General features: G+C 34.1%; 1 protein-coding gene across 1 annotated transcript; it reads left to right on the forward strand.

The window, feature by feature from the left end:
* The first annotated feature begins 10,080 nt into the window (after window positions 1-10,080).
* LOC110294737 lies at window positions 10,081-27,833 on the forward strand. The gene is made up of 2 exons (XM_021163208.1): window positions 10,081-10,107; window positions 26,081-27,833. Exons 1-2 carry the CDS (start codon window positions 10,082-10,084, stop codon window positions 26,514-26,516), a joined length of 462 nt encoding a protein of 153 aa, XP_021018867.1. The 5' UTR covers window position 10,081; the 3' UTR covers window positions 26,517-27,833.
* Window positions 27,834-27,859: the final 26 nt, after the last annotated feature.

Raw genomic sequence — 27,859 nt, forward strand, 5'->3', positions numbered from 1 at the left:
GTACCTTCTATTTCTATTTTGTGGAATAGTCTGTGAAGAACTGGGATTAGATCTTCTTTGAAGGTCTCATAGAACTCTGCACTAAACCCATCTGTTCCTAAGGAATTCTACCTGTTTAGCAGTTTTTTCTTGTAATTCTTTAAGGGATTTTTGTGCTTCCTCTTTAACAGCTTTTACCTGTTTAGCAGTGTTCTCCTGTATTTCTTTCTCTTTTTTTAATTTTTTATTAGACATTTTCTTCTGTATTTCTTTAAATGAGTTATTATTGTCCTTCTTAAAGTCCTCTACCAGCATCATGAGATATGATTTTAAGTTTGAATCTTGCTTTTTGGGTGTGCTGGATTTTTCAGGACTCAATGTGGTGGGAGTGCTGGGTTCTGATGATGCTGAGTGATCTTGGTTTTTGTTAGTAAGATTGTTATGTTTGCCTTTTGCCATCTCGTAATCTCTGGTGTTAGTTGTTATAGTTGTCTCTGGCTGGAAATATTTCCTCTTATGATTCTGTTAGCCTCTGTCAGCACTCTTGGGAGTCCAACTCTCTCCTGAGTCTCAGTGGTCAGAGTACTCTCGGCAGGCAATCTCTCCTCTTGCAGGAAAGGTGCACAGAGGTCTGGAGCTCAGCTCTGCCTCCTGGCTGAAGTTGAAGGCCCAAAAGAGACCCTGTCCAAGAAGCTGTGTTGCTTCTTCATGCAGTGAACTATCCTATGCAGACTGGTCTCTGAGGGCATGACTTAGTTTTATAATCACAGAATGTTTTTAAAATAAAATATATATAGCTGTATGATGGTGGAACATACCTTTAATCCCAGCACTTGGAAGGCAGAGGGAGGTGGATTTCTGAGTTCTAGGCCAGCCTGGTCTACGGAGTGGTTTCCAGGACAGCCAGGGCTACACAGAGAAACCCTGTTTCAAAAAAGCCAAAATAAAATAAATAAATAAATAAATAAATAAAATATATCCAATAAGTGAAGATATTTTCAAAGATTTTTGACAGTTTTTCCTATATTTAATATAGCAATTAGTATTTGAAAGTGGGTAAGTATTTCACAAGCTCTATTAATGATTTTATGCAAATGATATTTGATGTATTATAGAAGTTAAGAGCCTTTAAATCCTCTATAATCAGGTTTTCTATTTTATATCTAATCTCAGAAAGTAGCAACTCTGAACAAATAACTGACCCTTTTATTTCCATGTTTCCATATTAAATATGCATGATAATAACATTTATTTCTAGATTGTGCAGAGCAATTTCAATGTACATACTTACTCTTTTTGGTAGAGTTGAGGTTTAGATAAAGACTCATATATCTAAGGCTGGTTTCAAGTGTTTTATGTAGTTGAGTATGACCTTGAACTCTTCATATTACTGCCATTACATCTAAAGGGCTGAGATCATGGTAATCTGCAACTACACAGTTATAATTAAATTTATATAGCAGAAAATTTAATGTAGTAGTTATTTAATATTACATGCATATTATTAATAATATATTCATGTTTTTACCAATAATTTGTGAATATTTTTCTATATACTATTCATTAGTTACTCTTAATATTTTTGAAGTACATAAAGCATCTTTTATTTGTCTGATATAATTGTCATCTCTGAAACTTATTGCCTCAATCTACAAACCTAGTCCGACTCCTGGAAGTTTCTAGCTTCCTTAAAATCTAATCTAAGCCTAGAATGTTTTCAGCCTCTAAGACTTGCTACTGGATAAACTCACTTCTTAGTTCTTTCTGATCTCTGGCTGGGTGATTCAACTCAGCTGTTCTAGTTCAAATTTCTTCAAGCTGACTTATTCAATATGGCTTTTTCCCTCTCTCCTCCTGAATTATTCTGTTTGACTTCAAACTCACTCTAGCAAACTGTCCTCCTCTGTCCCAATTCTTCTCACTCTCTGGTTCATTCTGTCTTCAAATGTGTCTTCCTTGAACACTGCAACCTTTCTCTACAATTGTCTAAGAAAAACTGCTACCTCCATTCTCTTAGTGGCAAATTAACAATAACAAGAAGGGAATACTTAAATTAAATACATGATAACAAATAGAACCAAGCCTCATGGAACATCATGAAAGAAAAGGTAAGAAGAGAAGGATGGAATAATCACTTTTAAATATTTTCTCCTTGATGTGACATAGCTATTATATTTATGAACTTACAACAGCTATGCTTACTGACACAGTATTTCCATAAGATGAGGCCAAAGAACATTTCAATATAGATAGGGATGTGCATATGGGACTGCACCATCATGAGAAGTTGAGACTTGGTAGTTCCTTTGGGAAGGAAAATCTTTTTTTGAAGATTTGACCATAGGTGGGCTGTCACTGCCTGTGTTCTCATGCTATTTATGTTGCTCAAAAACGTGTTTGTAATGTCCAGCTCAAAAGATGTGAGGTACCCTGTCCACAGATGATTCTGATTAATAAATAAAGATGCCAACAGCAAGTGGCTTGGCAGGGCAGACAGAAGCAAGACTTTTCAGACTTTCCCATGTGGGAACAGAGAGAGAAAGGACACCGTGACTGAGAGGTGTAGTACAGAGAACATAGCTCCCATGTAGTAGTTAAGAGAATACAGCTTGAGAGGGCTGCACAATTAGGTGTAGGCCAGCAAGAAGGAAATATATATTTTAATAAGTAATAACTCACGGATATCAGAGGAGGGTTGGATTAGCTGCCTGTAGGTTAGGAAGAGGCCGAGCCATTGGGCCAAATAGTGAATACCAATGCAACTTCAGGGATCAATTGGATAGATTAATTGGGTATTGCTACAGTGGGCTTCTTATCTCTAGTAGACAGCTCCCACTATACCCAGAGACAAATGGTCAGCACTAACTGGACTTAGTGGACTATGTTCTTAAAAAGTGAAGAAAATTTGAAGTAGGTATGAAGCATGTTAGGGAGAGCTATCACTGTATTTTATTGTGTGCACATTTATGGAATTCTCAAGACTAAAGAAAAAATTCTTTTCAAAAAGAAGAAGTTATGAAACTGCAAAAGGTTGTAGACACAATTTTATATTTTATTTTTTCCCAACTCACCTTGTTATGTGAATTAACAAAACTTAATTTATGACCAAAATAAATAGTTTTATTAGGACATTCATCCAACAGGAACTCTGCATTCCTCACAATATCAATATTATCTCTCTCATCTTCCATCCTGCCTTGTTTTCTCACAGAAATAACTTAATGTCTAGTGAATGAAATAAATAAAAATTTTTAATCAGCCAATAAATTAACTAAGAAATGTGTGAGTGGATGCTATTAAATGGGTGAGTGAATAGAAGTGAGGAAGGCATCCTGAGATTGACAGAACAGATGAGCACTGAATGGCATCCTTAGTAGATGATACCAGGATTCAAGGGCTACTTATTGTATGTGCCTAGAGGAACAATATTTCAGATTATTGTACAACATTGTACCCTCCTTTACCCCATTGAGTTTAAATTTAGTTTCTACAACCACAATTTGTCTCTTACTATAAACCTGACCCTCATTTGAATCTCAGGAATTATAGGAAATAACATATGATTAGTTTGATTCATTACAATAATAACAATAATAATAAAGATATCCAAACCTCATGGGAGAATCTCTACTGAAGAAAGTGCAGAAGAGGAAAAGATCTCCTTTGAACACCATTACCTGAGAAGAAAGGCAAGGTAAAGGGATGAGCATTGGCACTTAGGTGAGTCATTCATAGACATGGATACTAATAATGGGATATTTTCCCTTTAAAGATATGTCCTAGAGGGATGGCAGTCATTGCAAAGCCAAATCACATGAACAAGATTGCATTCCTCTGAGGAATTCTGTTAACATTCTCTGCATGAGAAACCCACACTGATAATGACTGAATAAGATGCTAAGAACATCTAACCTTAGTAAGGATGTCTATCTAGTTACTTCCCTATGTTTCTAGGAACCCTGAGTTAGAGGAGGCAGCAAAAGTATAAGAGTCAGAGGGAATGGAGGAGAGCAAGGAATCAGTCTTTTAGTTGGCAAACACATGACCTCACAGATATTGTGGCAATAATTCCAGAGTTTGACTGTCTGCACCATATGGGTTCCTAGAGCTGAATGATATGAGTACATGCTAATACAGAAGCTATCACCAATTGATTACAATTTTGTAAAAATGTTTTATTTACTCCAAGGGAGTCTCACTAGAGAAACATACTATTCTTAAAGTTAGGCTCTATGCTCAGTAATAGATGGCTAACACAAAAGAAACTTAATGGCATCTTTGGAGGTTGTAGTCTCAGAATGTTGTCAGAGCATTCTCTGACCCTACCCCTCCTAGTCTCTCTGGTCCTTTGTGTATATTTTATGGTTTCTGTTTTGGAGTTTTTAATTGGATTTCTGTTTGTAACTGTGTGTGTGTCTGTGTCTTATGTTTTTCTGTGTTTTCCCTGAGTCTTTTGTTTTTGACTGATTGTTTTGTCATATTCTAATGTGTTTGGTTCTTTTTTTATCTTATCAACTAACTTCATTATTTTTCTGTAAATATATGTTTCCTTGCAATAGACAGAAATGATCTGGAACTGAGAGGAGTACTGACAAGAGGAACCAAAATCAGATAAATTGTATAAAAAGTACCTATTTAAAATAAGAAAAAATATGCAGTCTGAGAAAACAAAATCAAGATGCGATAGAATTAATCATGAAGGTAAATTTATATTTACTGCAATTTTTCTAATTTTTAAGAGCATTTTGAATGTTTACAGTGCTATAGTCTTACAATCACATGCTGTGTCATCTTCATCTAGTTTTTAACCTTAGGTTATGTGGAAAATGGTTTAAACTACTCCACACAAAATGCTATGAAAATCAGATTAAACTATGAACATCTCAACTCTTTTGTTACATAGATAAAATTCTTCTTTTCTTCCCTAAGTTCTACAAATGTTCAGAAAAAAAAAAGTAGCTTTTACTAAGAATCATATCTATTACTTAGGGAGTCTTGTTTTAATGTATCAAGAAAACTCAGGATACATGTTATATTGTTTTTTAATATCACTTGGTTTTCATGAATTTCAACTTGCACTGTCTTCTACACACTTTAACATCTCATTACATTTTTTTGCTTCTGGAATTAAGAGTTAAGTTCATATGGTGACATCTGTTCTCCAATCATCTATTCTCGTTGAGTGAATGATAAGTTAGCTACTGCCTCATGCTACCACCATAACATTACAAAGGGGGCAATATAAAGGGGGACAAAGAGATTTGTATGAGCATAACTGCCATATTAAATCTACTCAACTTCACCTGGTTGATTTGTAGGCCCAAAACGATATCTGAGTCAATGGACTTGTGTCCTGTTAGCCATCCACTGTCAGATGTGACTTGTGGGCACATGAAAAGGCAGGCAAACTAGAGAGCAGTGTGCTGAGCACAGTACTGAAGGTGCCAGCTTGAGAAAGTGAAAACTGAAATGAAAACTCACAGTAATACCCTCAATAAAGAAGAGAGAGAACATGTGCCCTTCTGCTTTTTTTTTCTTTTAGTCCACACATAATCCGTGAAATGCCTGTCCACAGGGATGAAAGCACATCACCACTTCTCATGTTACAGGTTCAATAATCTTTTACACAGAATGATTTATAAGCAGTGTGGGAAGCCTTAATCCAATCAACACAAAGTATCACAATTGGTAATTATATAACTTGTGGACATTTTTTCTTCAGAGGTTATAGGTGTGGACTCATTTAATAATAGTACTTTTTAATTGTTAATTTTGCAAGTATTTTATGAAGGTGCTTTGCTAATCAATTAAATTCTGTCACAAGTTCAAGTTCTCTTAATTTCTTTCTATTTACCTAGAGATTTTCTTTTTCATGAAATCAGCCAAATCATATTATTCTCAACATATGAACATACTTGGGCATAAGCAAAATAAGGAAAAGAAAAGGAGAGAATTTTTTAAGACTATAACTATCTACACTATTAACATACCATGAGATTCTGACCATCTGAATCAGTAGATGACAGAGAAAGTTTTCATTAACACAAGACCCTTCACAGTCACCTCAGCTTCATTTCTTCACCCTTTTGGTCAAGTTGGATGATCTGCCCTCTGTTCCCTGCCTTCTGTCTCCCAGTAACCCTTTCCCAGTGGGAAGTCCAGTTGAAAGTCTAATGTGACCAAGGCTTTTGTGTCACCTCCTCCTAAGAGGAAACCCAAGAACAAAGTATCAGCAGAACTATAGAACAGGTAACAAAGGATACAGAAATAGATGAAATGGGTTTCTAAAGCTTTGTTTCTTTTTGTATTCTTTTGTTTATTTTATTTAAGAGCCACTGTGAGGATAGGTCAGCCACCTGTGTTGTGGTTTTCTTCATTTGGTCTTAATTTAAAATAATTCGACCCACTTGTAAATTTTCCCTGGGGAAAATGTCTTAATTATGTTCAATCAAACTAACATTATTGTTTCCAACTAGTAGTTCTACAATTTAAAAATGAACCTAGAAGACATTTATTTTGTCTGTGGGATTAGAAAGAAATTAAATATTTGAAGCTGCTAGAAGGGAGTGAAAGGCAAAGGGAGGGGGATCAAGAAAGAGAAGAAGAAAGCTAGGTCAGAGGAGAGACCTGGAGATTGCTGCTTCAGAAAAAAACATGTAAGAAGAAAGCCTGAAGAAAATGTCTATTTCTGGGAGATGAAATAATGACATCATACTTTATTAATATGGGATAGAGACTTAAGAAATAGAAGCAAAACACTGAATTTTTTGTGTGTGTTTAATTTTTTTATAACCTGTCATTGATATAATTTGACAAAGTGCCAAAAAATCTTAGCAATCTGGCAGATTACATTTATTTCAATCTCACAAATATATGCTGGGCCATTTACACCATCTGCTGTGTAAACTTCTGCTGATGGAAGGACAATAGACTCTTCTGCACATCCGTGTCAAAATGCAGTTAGAGGGGATTTATTGTACTAAGCCGAAAGCAACCACAATAAATGGGAAGACAAGAATGTAATGATTCAGAACAATATGGGTAGAAAAATTGAAATCCTTCTTATTTCACCTTGTTTTCAAAGTATTTTATATCTTTACACAGAAACTGGATGCTTTCTACTTTTATGAAGTACAACAAATCCCCATGGCTCTATTCTTGGGAATGATCAAGAAACATAGTATAGGGCCACATTAATTAATTACATGTGTTGTCGGAATTCCTACATTGTAGCAAATAAAAAGTGAGAAAAAAGTATTTTGCATTAATTAATTAAATATTTGTAGAAAACAAACCATTTATAAATATAAACTGTTATTTTTTTAAGTGTGCTATGTTGCCTAAAAACACAGGCATCTTGTTATCAAATAGTTTATGGCCTGCATCCAAGAACAATTTCAGTTTAATTGTGCCCTCATATTCATCCTGATCTAGCTAATAATCTGTTCTAGGGAATGTATCAGTTTGTTAGGCAGAAAATTTTCTGTCTACATCTCTGTCTCCACTCTATGTACACCCATGAGCGTGCTGGTGTGTGTGCATGAACATATACCTGCACACATGCAGAAGAACACACACATGCACAATACACCTACTCAAGAGAGAGAGAGAGAGAGCAATAGAGAGAAAATATCCTAGCTTAAAGGCCTTTATTTCTAATTTTTTCCCACTCTACTTGCAAACTGACCACAGACACAGAATCTAGGTGTAAAACTCATTTTCTGGAAGTGTTCATTGATTTCTAATCAAACTCAGCAACTCTTCTGCTGTAATTTTGAATTGCCATATTTCCTCATAAAAAAAAGGATTCTTGAATTTTGATGAATTTAAAATTTATATAAACAAAACTTATTTGACTGTAAGCATATACAAGAAATAAAATTCATAAAAATTAAATTATTCCTGCTTTAACAATATTTCATTGAAATAGTTGTACTAATATCAGAGAAACCCTTTAGATATTTAAATTTAGTACTAAATATGTATACATACAAATATGCATACACTAATCATATAGTTTAATATACTCTCAAAATGTTATTTGCATACAATAATTCTAAGACTCTGAACATTGTTTTATAAAACAAAAGACATGAATGACATTTTAAAGTGAAGTTAGCCTGTAAAACCCACTAGATTCTGTCACTGTTGTCTCAGAAGATGATTTTATAGATTTACATGGAAAATAATGCTAAATAACATAGGTTTAGAAATGGGATTTCAGTCGTCACAAGCACCAGAATTGTGACAGTCACCAGGAATTTGAGCAGGCAGAGAATCACTTTATTTAGCTCCTCAGAAGAACCAAACCTACAAGAATGATGAAAAAATAAGATTCTATTGCTTTAAGTCACAAAAGTCATGGTCATTTGTTATGTTTACCTCTAGAAGATTAGAAAATATCTTTGAAAATTGTAAACAAAACATTTCACAGTGTTGAAATATTGGTTTAGAAGTGATGATTAAAACAATACTCTTGCTGCTGTTTATAGAATTTAGGCCCTATGGATGGCAGCTAAGCATTCTACTATTGAGCTGAACTCACAACCTTTGAACATATGCTTTTAAAAGTTCAAAAATTAATATTGATCATTCTGAAACATTTATTGCATTACTGCAGTGCAATGAGGTCTGTAAGGGCCTGCACAGAGGCAAATAAGCTTGACCTCTCTTCTTCCAGGGTTTGAAATACTGATACATCCCATGTATGTTTGTTTCTAAAAGGAACTGCAAACCCAAATATAATGGATACAATCTAAACATAAGGAGATCTGTTGTAAGCAATGCCTGGGATGTGATGCAGCAGAATAGAAAGAATCTTGTAATCTTAATCCTGCGTCTTCTGCCTGTGACTAGGTGCGTTTGCTTATAAAAGTCTTGTTGACAACTGCGGTGTCATCCTTTCCATCCTTAAGACATGAAAATGAAACCTTTAATGTCAACTTCAGTAAACAGTATTAAGGGATGAGGATATAGCTCAATACGTAGAATAACTACACACAATACAAATGGCCTATAATTTCCAGCCATTTTATGAACAGGTGTGATGGCTTAGATGTGCAGTCCTTCTACCCTGAAATGGAGAAACTGTGTAATCACAAGTTCTGGATCTTCATTGGCTACATCACAAGTCTACACTAGTTTTAGTTACACAAAATTCTCACTGCACGAAATGACTTAGCTATTTTTGATAATGTTTACAAAAGCATGTATCATTGTCTCTAAGCTTCATAAAAAGAAACTCTAGTTCGCAATTGTAAGGGCCATAAGAAATCTGCTGTGCAGAAATGATGAAGGTCCCAGTTCCAATTTATTTTTTATTAAAATATCTCAGAATAGAAATTTTGAAATTACTTTTTGTCAAATGATTACTGACTCGTAAGTTTTCTTCCTTGCAGGGATTCCATCCACCAGCTCTAAGAGCAAGCAGACATTGCTCCAATTCTTTTTTACCTTGTCATCTCTTTATACACTTTTCATCAACTAAAGTTCTTTATCTTGGGTATATCACAAATCTACACTAGGAAAAGTCAAAGGAAAAAAACAAAGAAGCTTGTAAGCATAAGGCCAAAAAAGAATGTGAACAAGACAAAACAAACAAACAAAGCAAATGTGAGGGTATAATTGAAAATAGCCACATACACATATATCCAAATATCCATTTGGGCACATATTGGTGTTAGCTCATTCAGTGAAAAAGATTGATATGCCTCAGATCAAGTCACAAACTTTGATAAGAGATCATCCCTTCTGATACAACATAAATAGTCTTTATAAAAGGAATGTGCTAGAAATCCCAGTGAGAGAGTTAGTGGGTTTATGAATGACTATGACATAGCCTCAATAAGTGGGAAGAAAACAAAGCAGAGAAAAATGGGTAATTAATCAAAGCTAGAAAAGGAAACTCTATTCATGAATATCTACTTCTCTAGAAATATGAGCACCATCTGAGTTTAGTCATTAACTTGAAATGACTTTGGACTTCTGAGTTTAGTACACAAGAAAATCATAGAACTGGCATAAGCCCAGGACATAGAGTAATTTATTAACCCAGCAATTGAAAACAGCATTAGCATTAAAAGGCATTTCTAACACAACGTTGATGTCTTATAGAAGCATAATCCATAGGTAAGCGGTTCAGGAAAATTCCAGAACAGGTGAAATGGATACATATTGTTTCACTTTATTTTATTCCTCTAAGAGTTGCAAAAGAACTCTTGATATAATATTATCTTCATTTATACAGTACTGTGATTAGATATTTGCTCAGTTTTAAAGGACAAACTTAATATTAATATTTTAATCTTTACCTTACTTTATTGGTAGTAGCAAGTACTTTTTGATTAAGGTGCTAGTCTATGTAAATCCCATCTCATCATAAGCTAAGACATATGATTTCTTCCCACTTCTACCATACTTTGCATACAGTCTTAGAAGAACATATTGCTTGATTTCTCTGTATTTATTTTTGTCTGCCACAAAAAATAGGCAAGTAACCACTTGCTCAAAATGTGCTGTTCTGAGTTCTGGGAGGGACCTCATTTCACCTCATTTTGTGTTTTGGTAAAGGAGTTTAATGAGAATGGACTACTTCTGTTCAACACAAAGACACTGATTTTTGCCAAGATGACCTGCTTATCTCACACAAAGGAGAGTCTACAGTTCTTTGTTCTTTATATAGTAATTTTAATTTGTTCAGGTTTTCTTTTATTAATGATATTTTTTCTGCAACTCCAGTCAACATTATTCAACTATTTAGGACCCTGGGCTTTGCACATATACTATGCAATGCAGAATATTAAAGACAGATAGCACAGCAAAAATATCAATTATATTTTTATTTTCAAAAGTGTTTTTTTAGTTGAAACAGAGAGAGCATGAGAAGTGAGATGCCGCCTAAAGATTAGGGTTCAATTTCTGATTTCCATGAACCTCTGATCTGAATGAAGTTCAGTTACCCCATGAGTCAGGGTCACTGTATTTGCAAGACAAATCTGGCCTCGCATAAAGATTACATTGAATAATATTTTTATGATGCTTTAAAAAGTAGGTGTTAAAAAATGACAAAAATGCCAACCATTGTGATCCATATATTTAAATCTGGCTTTTTAGTAGGCTGATTCAGGAGGGTTTGCCACAAGTTTGAAAGAATCCTGGGTTGCTTCTTTTCAGATCAGCCTAGGCTAGATTTCCAGGGCCTGTTTTAGAGAACAAAATAGAATGCCAACAGAAAGGACATTGCTGAAATGTACAGTATTGAAAGGCAAAATCCACAATGGTAAAAATAGAAATAAAAAGAAAAGACAATATTCCCGAAACTATTGATTGAAAGAAAAAGGTAAAATAAATTGCTGATACGTACCCACTGGGTCTACCATTAGCAATAATTTCTTACCTACTCCCCAAGGACATAGGTGGGTAGAGAAAAGTAGTACAGAGTATCTCAGAATAAAATAGAAGGAACAGGAGTCATCATAGGCTTCAACAGGGATCTGAAGATCGGCTGTCCAAGTTCGAAGCATCATTCTCATTTGCATTTTGTATCTTCTTCAGCCAGAAAGCTTTTTCAGAAAATTACCATTCAATTTTCAACTCCACGTGGCTCTAAAAAACAGAATGGAAGTGACTCTTTGCCTTGAACTAGAATAGTATTCATCAAAAGTTGACTTCAGTTTTATTAAAGGCTCTGTATTGATGAAGAAGAGACAGCCACAACTTCCAGTAGATGTCTACAGAGAAGTTTTCAGTTTTATAAGAGAGTGGCTTTGAGCCATAACTTATGCCTGTTCTATGGTAACTTTTAATCTGACTATATATTGGAAGGGAATTTAAAAATCATGATGTTTCTATGGATTTACTATATTAAAGCCTTTAATTTATATAAAACAGTATATTGTGTTAAATGATGAAATAAAGTAGTAGAGTTTACTATGACATGTATATAAATAAAAATTACACATTTGTACTATGTAATAAAATAGTATTTATTAAATGACAATAGTAGTTACACAGAAAATTAAAAATTAGGCAAGTGGAGAGAGCAGTGTGAATAGAATTTTCAGCTCTGCATAAGCTTTAAGAGCTGATTGTTTGGGGTCCATTCATTCATTCATTCACCAAGCAGAAATGCCTCATCAGCTTGAAGTAAGACCATCCATGTCATTTTATACATCTTTTCATTTTCTTCAAATCTTTTGCCTGAGAGGAAGTTTCTGAGATCAATTTGTATTTCACATTTACTCTTTTTTTTAAATGTTATCTCTCTCTCTCTTTTTTTTTTTTTTATACTCCAGATTTTGCACACACCCCGGTCTACACTCTGACTGTTACACATACTTTACCTCCACCCCACCCTGCCTCCATGAGGATGTCCACCCCACACAAACACCCCACCAGACCTCTTCACTTCCTGGGGCCTCCAGTTTCTTGAGGGTTAGGTGCAGGACTGCCAGGTCTGTATTCAGTCACATTTTCTATTATTTGTGTCTGTTAACTTTGAATTCCCAGTAATAATTTTGCTATTTCTTTTATATTTTACCTTAATTCAGGGGGAAATAAGTTATTATTTTTCTATTAAAAAGGTTAAATGAGAACATGTAAAATATTTATTTGTTGACAAACATTTAATTTAGTAATATTATTTACTATATAGATACTTCAACATAGAGTGGAAAAAGACATTGACATTTGGGCTTAGAGTTCTCACAGGCCAGGGTGTTTCACATGGCAATTCTTTGGAAATCAGAAGGCTTGTATGTCAAGATCACTACTACAACCATAAAGCATTTCAGGGGCTGCTGTTATCTGACTGACTGTCCCACAAATTAAGCACAGTATAGGGCCTTACAAAACTTGAATAAAATATGTTATAAAGAAAAATCGTGTGCTTGAGGATGTAACTGATAGATCTGAGAGCTGACATACTAAATGAAAGAGGAAAGAAGTGACACAAATATGCTTTGCAAAAGAAACAGCTTGATTGGAGGATGGCTACTCAGCTATTAGAAAATAAAACAGAGGAAATATTTGTAGGAAACAACTTGGTAGAACCAGAAATCTTTGGAAACTACTCCCTGACATTAAAACAAGCAAGCAAGCAAGCAAACATAATTATATTTATTCAGTTATGTCAATGGTTTTTCTCCCAGTCATTTACTGGTGGAACTTTGAAGGTAATATAAAGAAGAGATTTAGGAAGGGGGTCAAGCCAACCTGAAGAACTGAGGCATATCTTTGCAATGTCAATGAATTCTAGAGAATGTGAAGTAACTTAGAGAAAAGGAGCCGCCTCTTTTGCCAGCTCGACACTCCAAGTTTGAGATATGAATTCATGGAAGCTAGACAGACATTCTGGATTTCTTGAGGAAAAGCAAAGTCTTCTCACAAAATGAAGTTCACTTTCAACACTCCATCTGTAAGAACATATAGAGCTTGTTGCGTTTGTAGGAATGGTAAAAGAAAGTGTCAAACCAATTATCATGTAGTGAAATATTTTCTTTCTTCAAATATTATTGCAAAAAAAATTTCACTTCTGACATAGAAAATATATTGAAGTTAAGCCTCTATTGGTTACTAGAGAGGTATATACCTCTACATATGGCCCCAAGTGTTCTACCAGTGGCAACTGCATAAGATAAAAGGATATGCTTTTGTTTTGGGTGGTGAAATCAGTGATAGCATGTCACTACCCTCTTATAAAAGAATTAATGTTCACTGTTACCGCCTGCAAACCTGCAAGCATACTCTTATGTCTCAAAGTTTTAGGACTACAAAATTATTTTTAAAACAATTTAAAATGCAAAATGGAAAAAAGAAGAGAAGAGAAGAGAAGAGAAGAGAAGAGAAGAGAAGAGAAGAGAAGAGAAGAGAAGAGAAGAGAAGAGAAGAGAAGAGAAAGAGAAGGAAGAAAGAAATATAAGGGTTTTGTTGTTGTTGTGGTTCCCAACGAAAAAAGTGATTTGCATTTTCGATGTCAGAGTTGAAAACTGAGGTAAGGTCCAATTATTTTAATAAGCACAAGTTAAAGTTGTGGAAACAAACATTTCAAAAATATACGTGTATTCACCAACCCATTGCACTTAACTCTAAGGCATAAAGGCATATATAAAAGTTCCATGTATTGACTGGGATACTGTACTGTGATGTAACACAGACACCTTGAAGCATGCAGGCTGTGTAATTCATAGTAACTGTTCTCTTTTCACTAGAAAGACTTTCAGTGTTCCCATCATTAAAACTAATACTTTTACTCAGGGTGATGCTTTGTATATGCTTGGCACAGGGAGTGGCACTATTAGAAGGTGTGGCCTTGTTGGAATAGATGTGGCCTTGTTGAAGTAGGTGTGTCATTGTGGGTGTGGGTTTTAAGACTCTCATCCTAGCTGCCTGGAAACCAGTATTCTGCTAACAGCTTTTAGATGATTAGCTCCTCTTGCTCCATGCCTTCCTGGATGCTGCCATACTCCTGCCTTGAAGATAATGGCTGAACCTCTGAATCTTTAAGCCAGCCCCAATTAAATAATGTCCTTCATAGAGTTGCTTTAGTCATGTTGTCTTTTCACAGCAGTAAAATCCTAAGATACTCACTCTTCCTTTCATAGAGATCTCAAAGTACTAGAATCATATTATGTAAAGTTCAAATCTGTAGAACTGAGAATACTAAATTTGCTGGAAAAAATGTTTCTTCTGGTAGTGAGTTTGAGTTAGGATTCTCGAAAGAGAGTGCTCACTAATATCACCAGCATTGAAATTCCTTCGTTATCCACGAAGAGATGTCCCTCTATAGCTGTGAGTGGATGTCTCTAAAAGATAGTATTGGATCAGGTTGTGTTTTCATGAACACTGGAAACCCATTGTACTACTATAACATGAATAAAGACAGATGTTTTTGAGTCATATAGGAGTTCATGTAAAAGTTGAATATATTATATGTCACTCAAAATTCAATTCATATTTTATAATTAAAACATATTCACCATAAGGCATTCTCTTCTTTCACATTCACTTTATAGTTTAATGTGCATTTATCTACTGTTCTCAGTTGGAAGCAAGGAACTAAAAATAAGCTATTAGACTATGTAGTTAACTCTGCATATCTGTCTTTCCATCATTTATCATCTAATTATATATCATGTATTTCAGTCATATAATGAGCAACATCCTAGACTACATTTTCATTCATTATCCTGAATAGACAGTGGGGAAAATATAGACAGCACATGAAACTTCTTGTGATATATCTTTTGCAATTTAGGAATTAGTCAATCAATGCTTCTAGTTCTATCCCCACTTCTTTTTTCCAGGGCTAGACTTTTTATAAAGAAAAGACAAAAAAAAATAATGATCTTCCCCAATAGTATTTGACTCTGAATGTCTGCCATATGTATGTGCAGCTGATGCTCATTAACATTATAGATTTGCAGAGTCTGGCTAAGTGCTACATCTGTAATTTTTAGTTTAAATTATAGCAATATTGAACAGAAGATATGCAAGAGCACTTATTTCAAATTATATGTCTTTTTCTTTCTAAAAATGAGATATTAAGTGCATCCTGCCTTAGTGCTGTTGAGTATTTCTTCATATTTCTTAAAGACAGGTATTTAAATTAGTATGTTCCTTTTGAAAATGTCATTACTGGAGACATCTCATTCCTTTCATGATAACCTTTTTTTTTTTCTTCTTCAAACAAGTCTAATAAGCAGTTCCACACAGAATTGACTTCCCTTTGAAATAATGAGGAGAAATAATGAGCAGTAGATATTTACAGGTAGGAGTGACGGCGGCTGCATTTGTGAATTAACAGGCTTTGGTGACAAGTGCTGCAAGCAGCTCACAGCCAATTCTCTGGAGCAGTCATGCTCCACTGGTTGAATAATATGCTTTGGATGTTTCCCTAAATATGTATTTACATGAATGATCATAGCAGCTATAAAAAGACAATTATATCAAGGAAGTGAGTAATACACTCTTTAGGAGACTTGATCTAGTAGTAGCTATTTATTTAGTTTCCTATCAGAATTTTCAGTGACACTCTCAAAGACAAATTATTTTTTAATTCAAAGTAGCAGCTAAAGAAGTCTGTATTATTGATGGAAGATATACTAATAATGAATTCTCTACTCGCTAAGAGAAATCATGTTTGTTATTTCATTAATTGTCAATTTTCAGATATCTATATTGACTATATATTTTACTTTGTTCTTGTTCATAGTTTAAATAACTCTTGAAATGAACAAATAATAAAATTTTAAATGATCAATTCACAATTTTAAAAACCAAAACGAGATTAAGAATTGATATGTCAGACGCACAATGAGTGCTGGCCTAATACATAGGCAGGTTAAAACTGCACATATTTAATAACTTCTATTTCTAGAGTTCTTAGTATGAAATTTATATTGTTTCTACATTTTGGGGGGAAGTTTAAGTACGGATCCTGTCTTTAGAAGGATAAGCAGTCAAGCTCCTGTGCATTCAGCTTCATTTGAGAGTACGCTGGAAGGATGTAGTTTTCATTATATGTGAGAACAGAATCTAATCTTCATAATCTTATTGTACATTGAAATAGATACATACACACTGTAATTATTTACCTAATTCTCTATCATGGTCAAATTTTACAGGTAATATATTGTTGGTTTATTCTGAAATTATTTTAAGTGAATTGGTAATATATCACCTTTGTATTGTCAGAACTTCCTAGCACTTAAAACTACCTAGGCAATCTATGTTTGCAGCCCTTTCTTCATTTCTGCTCTGCTACTCCATTGCATACTTCATAAAACAGCATATCAATTCATTTTGAGGTGTGAGCACATAGTTTCCATAACTGTGAATTCAGATCAAAACTAATTAGGCAATATATATATATATATTTTTATTGACCAGTTTTATGTATTATAATTGTGATGTTTCCCTAAATATTTCACCATAATAATTATTAAAGTAGCTTTTTATATTTCTTAGTTATTATGATAGAGGGTTATGTTAAATTATAAGAGATGATATATAGTTGCTTGAAAATATTCTCCCATCTATATACAAGAGAGTTCACTATACATTTCAAGGGACTGTGAATTCAGTACCCTGTGGATTCCAAGTCAAATTTGTGTTGTGTTTTATTAGCCAAAATATAAAACACTTTTTTTTTCTTTTACTTATATCTTCAAAGGGCTGGAATAAGAGGTGAAGATTGTAATATTAGCTCTACCTGGGAAAACTTGGGTTCTGTAGACAACACTAAATTTAAAACTGATAGGGGAACAGTTTAAAGGGGTAATATTAAAATTGATTTCCTATAACAACTCTTACTATTTCTGAATTTCCAGAGAAATATGTTACTGAACACTACTCTCATAAAAGCGTGAGATGACATCATTGACCATTTTATATTCACAAGCGTTACAATTAGAATCTTGATACATATCCAGGCATCAAATCAAAATGTCTACTGTTTGTTTATCTTCAGAATAATTCAGGTATCTATATCTAATCTAAGTAACCAAGCAGTCTTACCTCTAGCGTCAATTTTATTTCACTGCAATCTGTTCTTATTTGGCTTATCTGTGACCTCATCATCACTATAAAATATATACCTAACAGTGTTGTTATCTTGACAGGATTGAGAATTACTTGGTGGATGGATGGGCCTCTGGGTTATCTGTGGGATGGAATCTTGATTATATTAAATGATTTAAGAAGTCTCATTTTAATTGTTGGTTGGACCATTCTTTATCAGATATGATGTACTATAAAACATGAAGCAAGTGAGATGAACCTCAGCATACATGCAGTCCTTACTTTCTCGTTCATGAATATGAATGCAATGTGATGAACCATCTTGATCTCCTGCCACTGTGGGTTTTCTGGGATAATGAATGACAATCTGGAACTGAGATATAAAGAAACCTTTTCTAATACATTATTTTTCTCAACGTATTTCATCACAGCAACATGAAAAGCAGTTGAGAGGAGGGATAAGACAAACATCAGTGGAATTTTACTTCCACGTTGTGTTCATGTGTGCCTAGTCTAGGCTTGATATGAGGGGTTTTACCTAGCCTTATTTCATCTTGTTATGCCATGTTTGAGTGATATCCCTGGGAGGCCTGCTCTTTTCTAAAGTTAAATGGAGAAGCTCTGAGTATGGAGGAGTGGGGAGATGGGGGACAAACTGGAAGAATTGAGTGGAGGGAGACTGTAGTTAGGGTGTATTGTATGAAACAAGAATACATAAAAAGAAGAAAATGTCTTCATGTTTCAATGATTGACAGTCACGTGTCTGTAACTGAATGATTTTTACTGATTATCAAACTTTTCATCATAATTTGATAGTGGTGATTGACTTGAGTCAACACAATAATAAGAATTTTTAAAATTAAAATGCAGTTATATTATTTTCCCCGTTCTCTTTCCATCTTTCAATGCCTTCCATTAACCCTCTACTCTCTCTTCTAACTTCTTGGCTTATAACATTTTTTAAAAATTATTGTTACATACATACAAACACACATACCTATAAAATACACACAGCACATATCCTAATCACATAAGTACAATCAATTCTACCTATTTTAAAATCAAGGTGAAGTAGGAAAATCAGGCTGAGGAGAGGTATCAACTTTGTCATATTAAAGAAAAAATGGCAGAAGGGTAAAATGCTCACCTTGACAATGGAGGATCCCTATAAAAACACAGCACAGGGAAAGGAAACCCTTTGACCTTAGATGTTGGAGAAGAGGGACCTTTTCATACCCACTCCCCTTTCCTGGGCCTTGGAGTACCAGGTGCTTCCCAGCTCACTGGCTCAATTGTAGTCTTAGCAAGTAAATGGATTGTGTTTTTCTCCCTACCCACACATTCCTGGTCCAATTCTTTGTTAGAATTGGGAAAAACATTGAAATCTTTTCTTGTGTCTTCTAGATTCTTGTCTGTACCTACAACAACAAACATATCTTTTGTGAGTCTGCTCTGGAAGGTATTGAATACCTACAAACATGAAAATAGATTTAATGTTGATTAAAAAAATCACAAAACTAATTCTAAAAGTCAATCTAAATGGTCTTATTTAATTGTATAATATATAAATATTCTTAAGATAGCTATTAAACTTTTATTTCAGCTGCTACTTGTTCAATTTATATTAACATTTTCAATTAATATTAATTATAGATAGTAAATTTTATGAAAACTATATACCTATATAGTAAAAATTTCAGATTTACAATGAAAAATACAAAACATATATCCTAGAATAGGATAATATTTGTTCTTGGTAGATACCTGTTCTCATAAAAGAAATCCTAATTTTAGACTATTTTTCTGGTTAATATTTTCCATATAATATCCCATTCATGATGTTTTTTATACATTTGACAATTTTCATTCTGTCTTGTCTGAGTATTTTTTAATGATTATTTCTTTTCTTCTGCTATATTTTTCCTTTATTCTATTAAATAGATAGTAAATGCATCATAAAATGATTTATATACTTGTACATGCATGTATATTCATATATATTCATGCACTACAGTGGAATGGCTATGGATAGTTAATGAACAAATTTGCAATTTCTTGACTTTTATGTTTTTAAGACAGCCTAGCTGACCAAAAACTTACTATGTACTTGAAAAAAAAAAAAAAAAAAACAAACCCTTGACCTCTCCATCCTCCGTCCTTTACTTCCCAGTGTCTGGGGTTACAGGGATGCACCACACTATTGATTTTTCTGTAGTAGTAGGGATCAAACCCAATGCTTCTTGCATGTTATGCAAATATTCCACCAACTGAGCTACATTCCTAGCCTTTCCTTGAGTTTTCATTTTCTTAATCTTATGTTTATTTAGGTAACTTTTTCATACACTTGCATGCCTATAATGATTAGAAGGTCAAGATTATATATAGGTCAATGAGCTGAAGAAGCAGAATTTGAATACTTAGGAATAGTCACTCATCTGATGGTCTCTCACAGTACCAATACCAATCAACTCAAAACAGTATTCCACAGCAGAATTATTAGTTTCATTTTGCCAGCTGGACAATAGAACAGCAGGAAGACAGGGCTTAAAAGCGGGAAATACATAAATTAATCAGAACAGAAGGCAGCGTTTACACATTCTTTACATTTATTTTTCCCCATTTACCAGAAGATAATGGAAGGAAATAGGTCCTTTATGAATGATGACGAATCTGGTTTTGTTCAGTTCTGGATGGTACCCTTAGGCTCCCCCTCACCTAAAGATTTTTAAAAGCTGCTCCTTCACCATCTCAGGCATTGAGACCCCTTTTTATAGTGGCCTGGTTTTACTGGTCATATATACACATTGACAGTGTAAGAGCTATTACTCTCAGCTCTCATTAATTTATAACTTCCTCTTTTCTTCTTCTTCTTCTTCTTCTTCTTCTTCTTCTTCTTCTTCTTCTTCTTCTTCTTCTTCTTCTTCTTCTTCTCCTTCTCCTTCCTCTTCCTCTTCCTCTTCCTCCTCCTCTTCTTCCTTTTCCTTCTCCTCCTTCCCCTTCACTACTCCTTCTCCTTCTCATTTCATCTGAATTTTAGTACCAACCTAATATGTTACATTATCATTATTGAAAATCACTTATTTGTTCTGTTTTAATCAGCAGTACACTTTTTACAAGAAAATTAGGCACAACACTGGAAAGGCATTCAGTCATATATTTGTTTTCTCCTTTAGCAAAAGCATCTTATCTTGATTTTAAAGGGTTGTACAGTGGACAACAAGGAAAATATTTAAATGTGTATGGTCACAAATGTGTAAAGTCTCATCATCAGGGTAAATATATTTTAACACTTAGAATCCTTTTACAAAAATGATGAAGCATTCTGGTCAGTCTGTACAAAGGGAATCCTACACATTGTAGGGGGAATTCTAAATTCATCCCACCAGAACAAAGAATAGCACAGAGATCCTTCAAAAAGAATACATAAAGCAACTAACCGAGTCCAGAATTATTTTCTTATTAAAAGTCTCATCTCACAATTTATCAATTATTGTGGTCATAAAGTAAGTTTTTGCTATAAATTACTATATGTGTGATGATTAATTTTCCAAATTTTATGAGAACGTTGTTTTTGTAACTACTTGGATTCATTATAAATTTCAAATACATTGAAGAATCATTAAAAATATTCCATAGTGCTAAATGCTCCATCTAGTGGCATAATTGAGCCCTGGTATATTTTATCACACCTAAAATATAGTAATGTTTCTTTATTCATGTACACTGTTTACTTTGTGGTTAAGAAATCTCTTAATTACTAATTACTAATTAAGGTACTAATATTACTGTAAAATGTACATAATTTATACACCTTTGTTTCCTGTTTATTTTGAAACTTCTTGATATTTTACATTCAGAAAATGTTACCACAAAGTGTAAATTAGTCATTTGTTTAATCTTTTACCTAATTCTCCAATATAATTTAAATGCAAGTTCACCAAAACATTTACAGACAGTCTACAATGTAATAATTTTAAGTCTGTGACTTCCACATACTTTAACTCCATTCATTGTTCCAGTGACAGATACTGTTTCATAACATTCCAAAAGTATAAAAAGGAACAGAAGATTATCCATGTGTTCTGGATTTAAAAAAAGGAAAGAAGGAAAATGAGAGAAAAGATACTAAAAAATTCCCTTCAGATTGATAATTCCTTTCTAAGATATTATTGATTGATGATTAAAATACGAACATGTGAAACATAAAAATGAACAAATGCATATTATCATATTAATTTCATTCTGTAGGGATGGTCACATTTCTATAGAAAATATCATTTAAATAACTGTAAAATCACATCCTATAGCCTAATAAAACTTTAATGTCAAAAACATCATGAACAATATGTAAGGAAATAGGAAGGACATTTATGATAGTATCATAATGAAAGGGGAATAGAATCCAGTGTGCATAAAAGTCTATAGTGATATTTATAATTCTGTGAAACTAAGGAACCATTGTTTAATCTTTTCTTTGTTTTTACTTTAATTCACATATTTCAGTGTGTGGGTGCCTGCATGCGTGGTGGTGTGTTTGTGTAAGTGTGTTTGTGTAAGTGTGTGTGTGTGTGTGTAGTATTCTTGAACCATTTTTTACATGTTTCAGTCAGAGGACAACTACAGTACTCAATCCCTCTTCCATGTGAGTCCAGAGTGTAGAACAGGTACATGGACCTGGTGGCAGGAAATTTTATTCACTGAGTCATGTCACTAGTTCCTTTGCCTGTTCTTAAGTACTTTGTTTATGTATTTTGGTTCCAGTTGCATCTGGGTACAATTATTTCATTTTATCCTGTCATCACCATTGGCATGGCATTTTTATCTTGAAGTCAATAACAGCCTGTGCTGATTTTAAAAAAAACAAAGAGATGTAAGCATAGATGATCATGATTATCTCTACTAAAATTTTGTTTGCAAAGAACATAATTCAGAGTGATCATTGCCAGGGATAGGCAATGGGGAGGTTGACAATATTAGAGGGAGATTGCTGCAACTAACAGAAAATTCAGATTGGTGGATCGGCAAATATATAACTGGTGATTTGGTTGGTTCCTCTTATTCAGAGAGCAAGCAGGGTTTGAAACAAGATATGGGATAAGACAGAGTGGCATATTAAACCCTTTATCTCTGATATGCTGCTCTTCTTGGTATTTTTTTCAAGGAGGTGCTTCATTTTGACTCACGCTGAGGATGGGTCACAGGTCAGAAGCTTAGGAGGAGAGCAGCTTAACTAGGGCAGCATGTCTCAGTCTAATCTTTACCAGTATGCTGGGGTTTTTTTGGAACACAAAGAATAGAAATTTTCTTCAACGTACTTTCTTTCCCACCCTCAGCATCTCCAGGATCACGGTTCATATAAAACCCAACATCATCAAAACATTTACTTACCATAGAAACTGGCATCTCTTTCCTTGCACAGTTTCTGCAACGGAGGATATTTGATCGGCTGGAGCATCCTCTTTCTAGGCAAGCATAGAGTGCTTTTAAAGATTAAAAGTACAGTCTAAGAAAGTACAATGAACTTTTGTTCTGACCTACTGAAAGCTTAGGTTTAGGTTTATGTATACTAATTGTAGGGGATCTAGTACATTTTGACTACTTTCAGTGAATCTTAACTTGTTTTTGAATTAACATGTACTGAATACTTGACTCAGCTGTGATGCTGTCGAGAGGAGAGGTGATGTATCACTTAGAAAATGGGTTCAAATCAAGAGGAGACATTGGGATATAACTTTGATGAGGATACTTAAACCAAGGTTTCTTCTCTCTCTTTGTGCATCCCAGAAGGCCTGGGGTGAACAGACACCTCCACCACAGTTTCTCACTTAGGCAACAGTCAAAGAAAGAAGGACAATTAACCATCAGTTTCTGAAAACACTCACAAAATTAATCTTCTAATTAATAACATTAAAATTTTGATTGCTTCAGGTATGTTCAAATATTGTCAGACTAATACTAATACTAATATAAACATTTTATTTATTCATTATTTATATTTTTTGGTTATACTAGGCATTTACACAGGGCCTTGCTCATTTATGATAGGCAAGAGTACTATCATTGAGGGGCTTCAGCCCTTTTGTTTTTTCTTACTTGGTATTTTGACATAGTATTTCACTAATTTGCTCACATTGGTCTTAAACACCCGATCCTATTCTGCTTCTGAGTTTCTAATTATAACCCCATACAAACAAATCTACTATTAAGTAGCTTTCATGGGATTTTTACTTGATAATTTGGTATTATGCTAACATTAACACTTGAGTTTACTATTCAATAGGTTTCCTAGCAAATTTTATTCTTAGATTAGAAAATATCTGTTTATAATTTACAAAATGAAGGAAGTATTCAGATTCTGAAAGTATATTACTTGGTACTTGATAACCAATTAGGTAGATAGTCCCCTGAAATCATATACATACAAACACAATGAAAACAGGGTCAGCTGGTTATATTTATATATTTATACATTTATATTCATATGTAAAAACAAGCCTATGAATTTGGAGGACAGGGCAGGGGTTAGAGAAAGAAAAAGAAAAGAAGAGATGTAATTGTACTTAAATATGAAATTTAATTATAATATATAATATATGCTTTAGAATATAATTTAGAAAATAATATAAGATACTCAGTAAACACTAAAATATCACAAGTAAAACCTCAGGGAACCTTAAAATAGGCTAAACTACATTGTTTAATAGAACTTATGAGCATCCAGAAAAAACATAATTAAAATTTAAGAATTATTCATGAATAGTTGGAGGACTAACATTTACATAAAATTTGCATTGCAGGAACATAGGTACTTGCAATACTTAATCTCTGTTTTTATATGCATCTTAATATGCAGAACTTACAAATATAGTTCTCTAGACTAGTAATGTTAAAAGTAATAATTTGTAAAATAAGAATTAGTGCAAATTAAAGAACTCAGACCATTCAAATGAAGGATCTATGAACAAATTACCACACACCAAAGACATTATTTCAAAGTTCAGTGTTTAAGATTCAGAAAATCAGAGCATGATCCCACTGAACGCTTAGATTTAGATTACAAATGTTGGTGAAGAAAGGGAAATGATTTAGATGTCAAAACCATATCATTGTCATTGAGATGAAGTTTTCCCTGGACAAAGATGCACCTGATATCTCTAGTTATTGAAAATGAAGGAGATAATTACAAGTGAGACTAGAAAGGCCCAATCTTATATAAACAGTAGTATTTAGATTGCTGAAGGAAAAATCATGTAGATTAATATAGGAAGTTGATAATATTGTTTAATATTGACACGTATTTTGGGTAAGCAAATCACAAATAGTGCACTATACAGAATAAGAAAATCATTAGAAAGTTAACAAAAGAAATAAAAATTAATAACATTTTAATAAAATATCTGAAAACATTTGCATTTTTATGGGAAATTATACTGACAATCTGGCCTATGTAGGAAGAAATTCTCTGTTTTTGTTATGCATATAATAGAAGAGATTTGTATTGCTTTTTATAGTTTATTTTAATTTTTCATTTTTCACTAATTCATAATTTATCTAGATTCCATTATGATCCATGAAAATTATGCACTGAATAGAGGTCCTTCTAGGATTATAGCCGACTTCAATTTATTGAATGGAAACATAACTGGTACACTGAATGGTAAAGATGTCAATATCCTGTGCCTCGTTAACTTTAAATATAAGCCAGTTAAGTCAACTGTGTTCAGTACATCAAATAAGAGTAACTGGTACACAATTTTACTCTAACTTAAAAAATATATTTATAGAGGATACCTGGCATCACGTTTGATTTCCACATATCACTTGCATCATTTGACTAAGATGATATGGGAGCCCACCAAGACCCCAGTGACTGGTACAAGGACTCTTTGGTGTCCACTTTCATCAACAGGATAATGCTAGAATTTTGGGTTGGTAGCTTTACTTTTCTTTCTTTCTTTCTTTCTTTTTTTTTTTTTTCAGTTTGGTGAAAGAAAATATTAAAGAATAGTAAAAGAACATATATCTGGATTTGGTAAGAACGTGTGTTCTGAAATTTATCACTCAAAATTTGCATGTGTTTGTTTTCATGTATCCTAACTTGTTTTGACTAGTCATTTACCTTATGCCAGAACATAGCCTTGTCTTCTGACATATGAGTTGTAACAAAAAATAATGATTATTTAATTTCATGTAAATATGAATTAGTTGCCAGACAAGTAAAATGAGCCAACTGTGAAATCTAATCTGTTGTGGCTTTATACTTTCAGGTTGAGAATCTAAATTGCCTTTTTTTTTTTTTTTTTTTTTTTTTGGTTTTTCGAGACAGGGTTTCTCTGTATAGCCCTGGCTGTCCTGGAACTCACTTTGTAGACCAGGCTNGGCTGTCCTGGAACTCACTTTGTAGACCAGGCTGGCCTCGAACTCAGAAATCNGCCTGCCTCTGCCTAAATTGCCTTTTACATTAAGGCAGTTGTGTATATTTTGGGGGACTTCTCTAGAATAAAATAATTAAAACATGAAGATAAAAATCACAGTTGATGATAATATTTGTAGATTAATATGAACTTGTGAACTCTCTTTGCAGATCTGGAGCCTGGGTGTCCTGGTCTGTCTCCCCAGCAGAGGGCAGCACAAAGTCTGCCTTCTTCAACTTCCATATTAATCTGCAAATCCCTCTCTACGTTGTTATCCTTTCTGGGGTCGGATTCAGGGGAAACACCATCATATTCATCTTCATCGGTGTCCTCTTCACTCCACTGGACCCTAGCTGCGGTGTCTCGGGCCTCTGCTTCAGAGCAGCTCTTTCAGTAAGCAACAACTTTTCCTCCTTATCCCTGGAGTTAAGAGATGGCTCCATAGTCATCCACCATACCTCCAGAGCCTCAAAGACACCCCTGGACCACCACACCATCTTCCTCAGTCTTCTACCTGGTCACCATCACTGTTCTGAATTGGTGCTGGACACTTCTTACCTCGAGCCTGAACAGCTACTTTGGATAATTCTTCAAGCAATGTTTTGACCCCAGGAGACTTATTTGGCTTAGGGACTTCACCAGACCCTGCCCTCCTCTTGGCTGCTCTGTTTCGGGCACTACTTCACAGCCTTTTGAAATTCTCATCACTAGCTGCAGGCAAAAATCTGACCAGTTTGATCTCTTCACCCTTCTGGTTTTGGGCCTTTCGGCCTGACCCATGTGTCTCCTTCTTCCTAGGATTTAACTTGTGCCCAGTGATAACTGAAGGCTCAGCTTGCCTGGACCTGGTTGAGACAGACCCAGTACCTCCAGCCAAGGCCTGCACCACGTGGTCTTGAGGAAGAGCTGGAATTTCATTCGTTAGTATTATAATCAGCGCCCTTGAGACAAATTTAAGCTGGTCTTATTATTTTAAGGAAAACTACATAGGACATATGTTCTCTGTGGAAGTGATATTCTGCCAGTCACTTATGATAAGAGCCAGACAATAAAAGTCACAGTTTCCAGTGATAGGGCTCACTTTAAAGCTAAAGGGTGACATGAAAAATATACAAGGAAACACCAAAGTTGTTAATCTGGACTGCCTCACTTACTTATTTTTATCATACTTACTAATAGCATACGAATAGAAGGTTATGTGTTGAAGCATGACACTTCTGTGGTCCTTTTAAACAATTCTGATGGAATGTGTCTCTATGAATGCTTTCAAATCCCATCTAGTTGATCATTTAATCATCTACATATTGTTGAAAAAGTATAAGGTTGTCATGACAACTAGAGAGATAATTTAGTCAACATAACTCATTCCACATAACATAATATTTTGCGTTTGTTCAAAAATATTTCTATAAATATTCATATTCAGCATTTTAATAGTATGCTTTACATTAGAATGTGTGGACCCCAGAATTAAATAAGACCTCTCAGTTCCTGACACTATTGTCAAGTGCCATTATTCTTCTTTAGCTGAAGTCACAACCTTGGTCATTGAAAGTATTATTCATGCCCCCAGGCTTAAATTAAGCTCTTGGGGAATTTTTTCCTGACATAGAGTTTGGTGAGCATAAAAATTAGGTTAATCCTAAAAAAAAGGGTTCAGAGGAAAGAATTCGACATCAAAGTGGGCACATCATTCAATTTACAAGACCTATAATGGGCAGACATTGGAACTGGAAAAGGGATGAAAGTCAAGAATACTTTGTGGGAGTAAGGAGGATCATAGCTAGTATCTAGTTATGAAACTATTAACACACTGGAAGATATTTCTTTATAATTTTTACTTCTTTCCTAGTGAGAAAAAGTAAGATGTTCATTCATATGAATAAATATGTGACTATATCAATAAAGTCATAAGCATTTTGGAAAATTTTATATTGTTAAATTGTTTG

Source organism: Mus caroli, chromosome 1 (assembly GCF_900094665.2).
Source record: "Mus caroli chromosome 1, CAROLI_EIJ_v1.1, whole genome shotgun sequence".
NCBI classification, from domain to species: domain Eukaryota; kingdom Metazoa; phylum Chordata; class Mammalia; order Rodentia; family Muridae; genus Mus; species Mus caroli.

Bases quoted from the DNA above. Each gene is read 5' to 3' on its own strand.
- LOC110294737 (XM_021163208.1), top strand. From the start codon at position 10,082: ATGTCTTATAGAAGCATAATCCATAG. The intron at 10,108-26,080 runs GTAAGCGGTTCA...CTCTCTTTGCAG, and splicing joins TATAGAAGCATAATCCATAG to ATCTGGAGCCTGGGTGTCCT.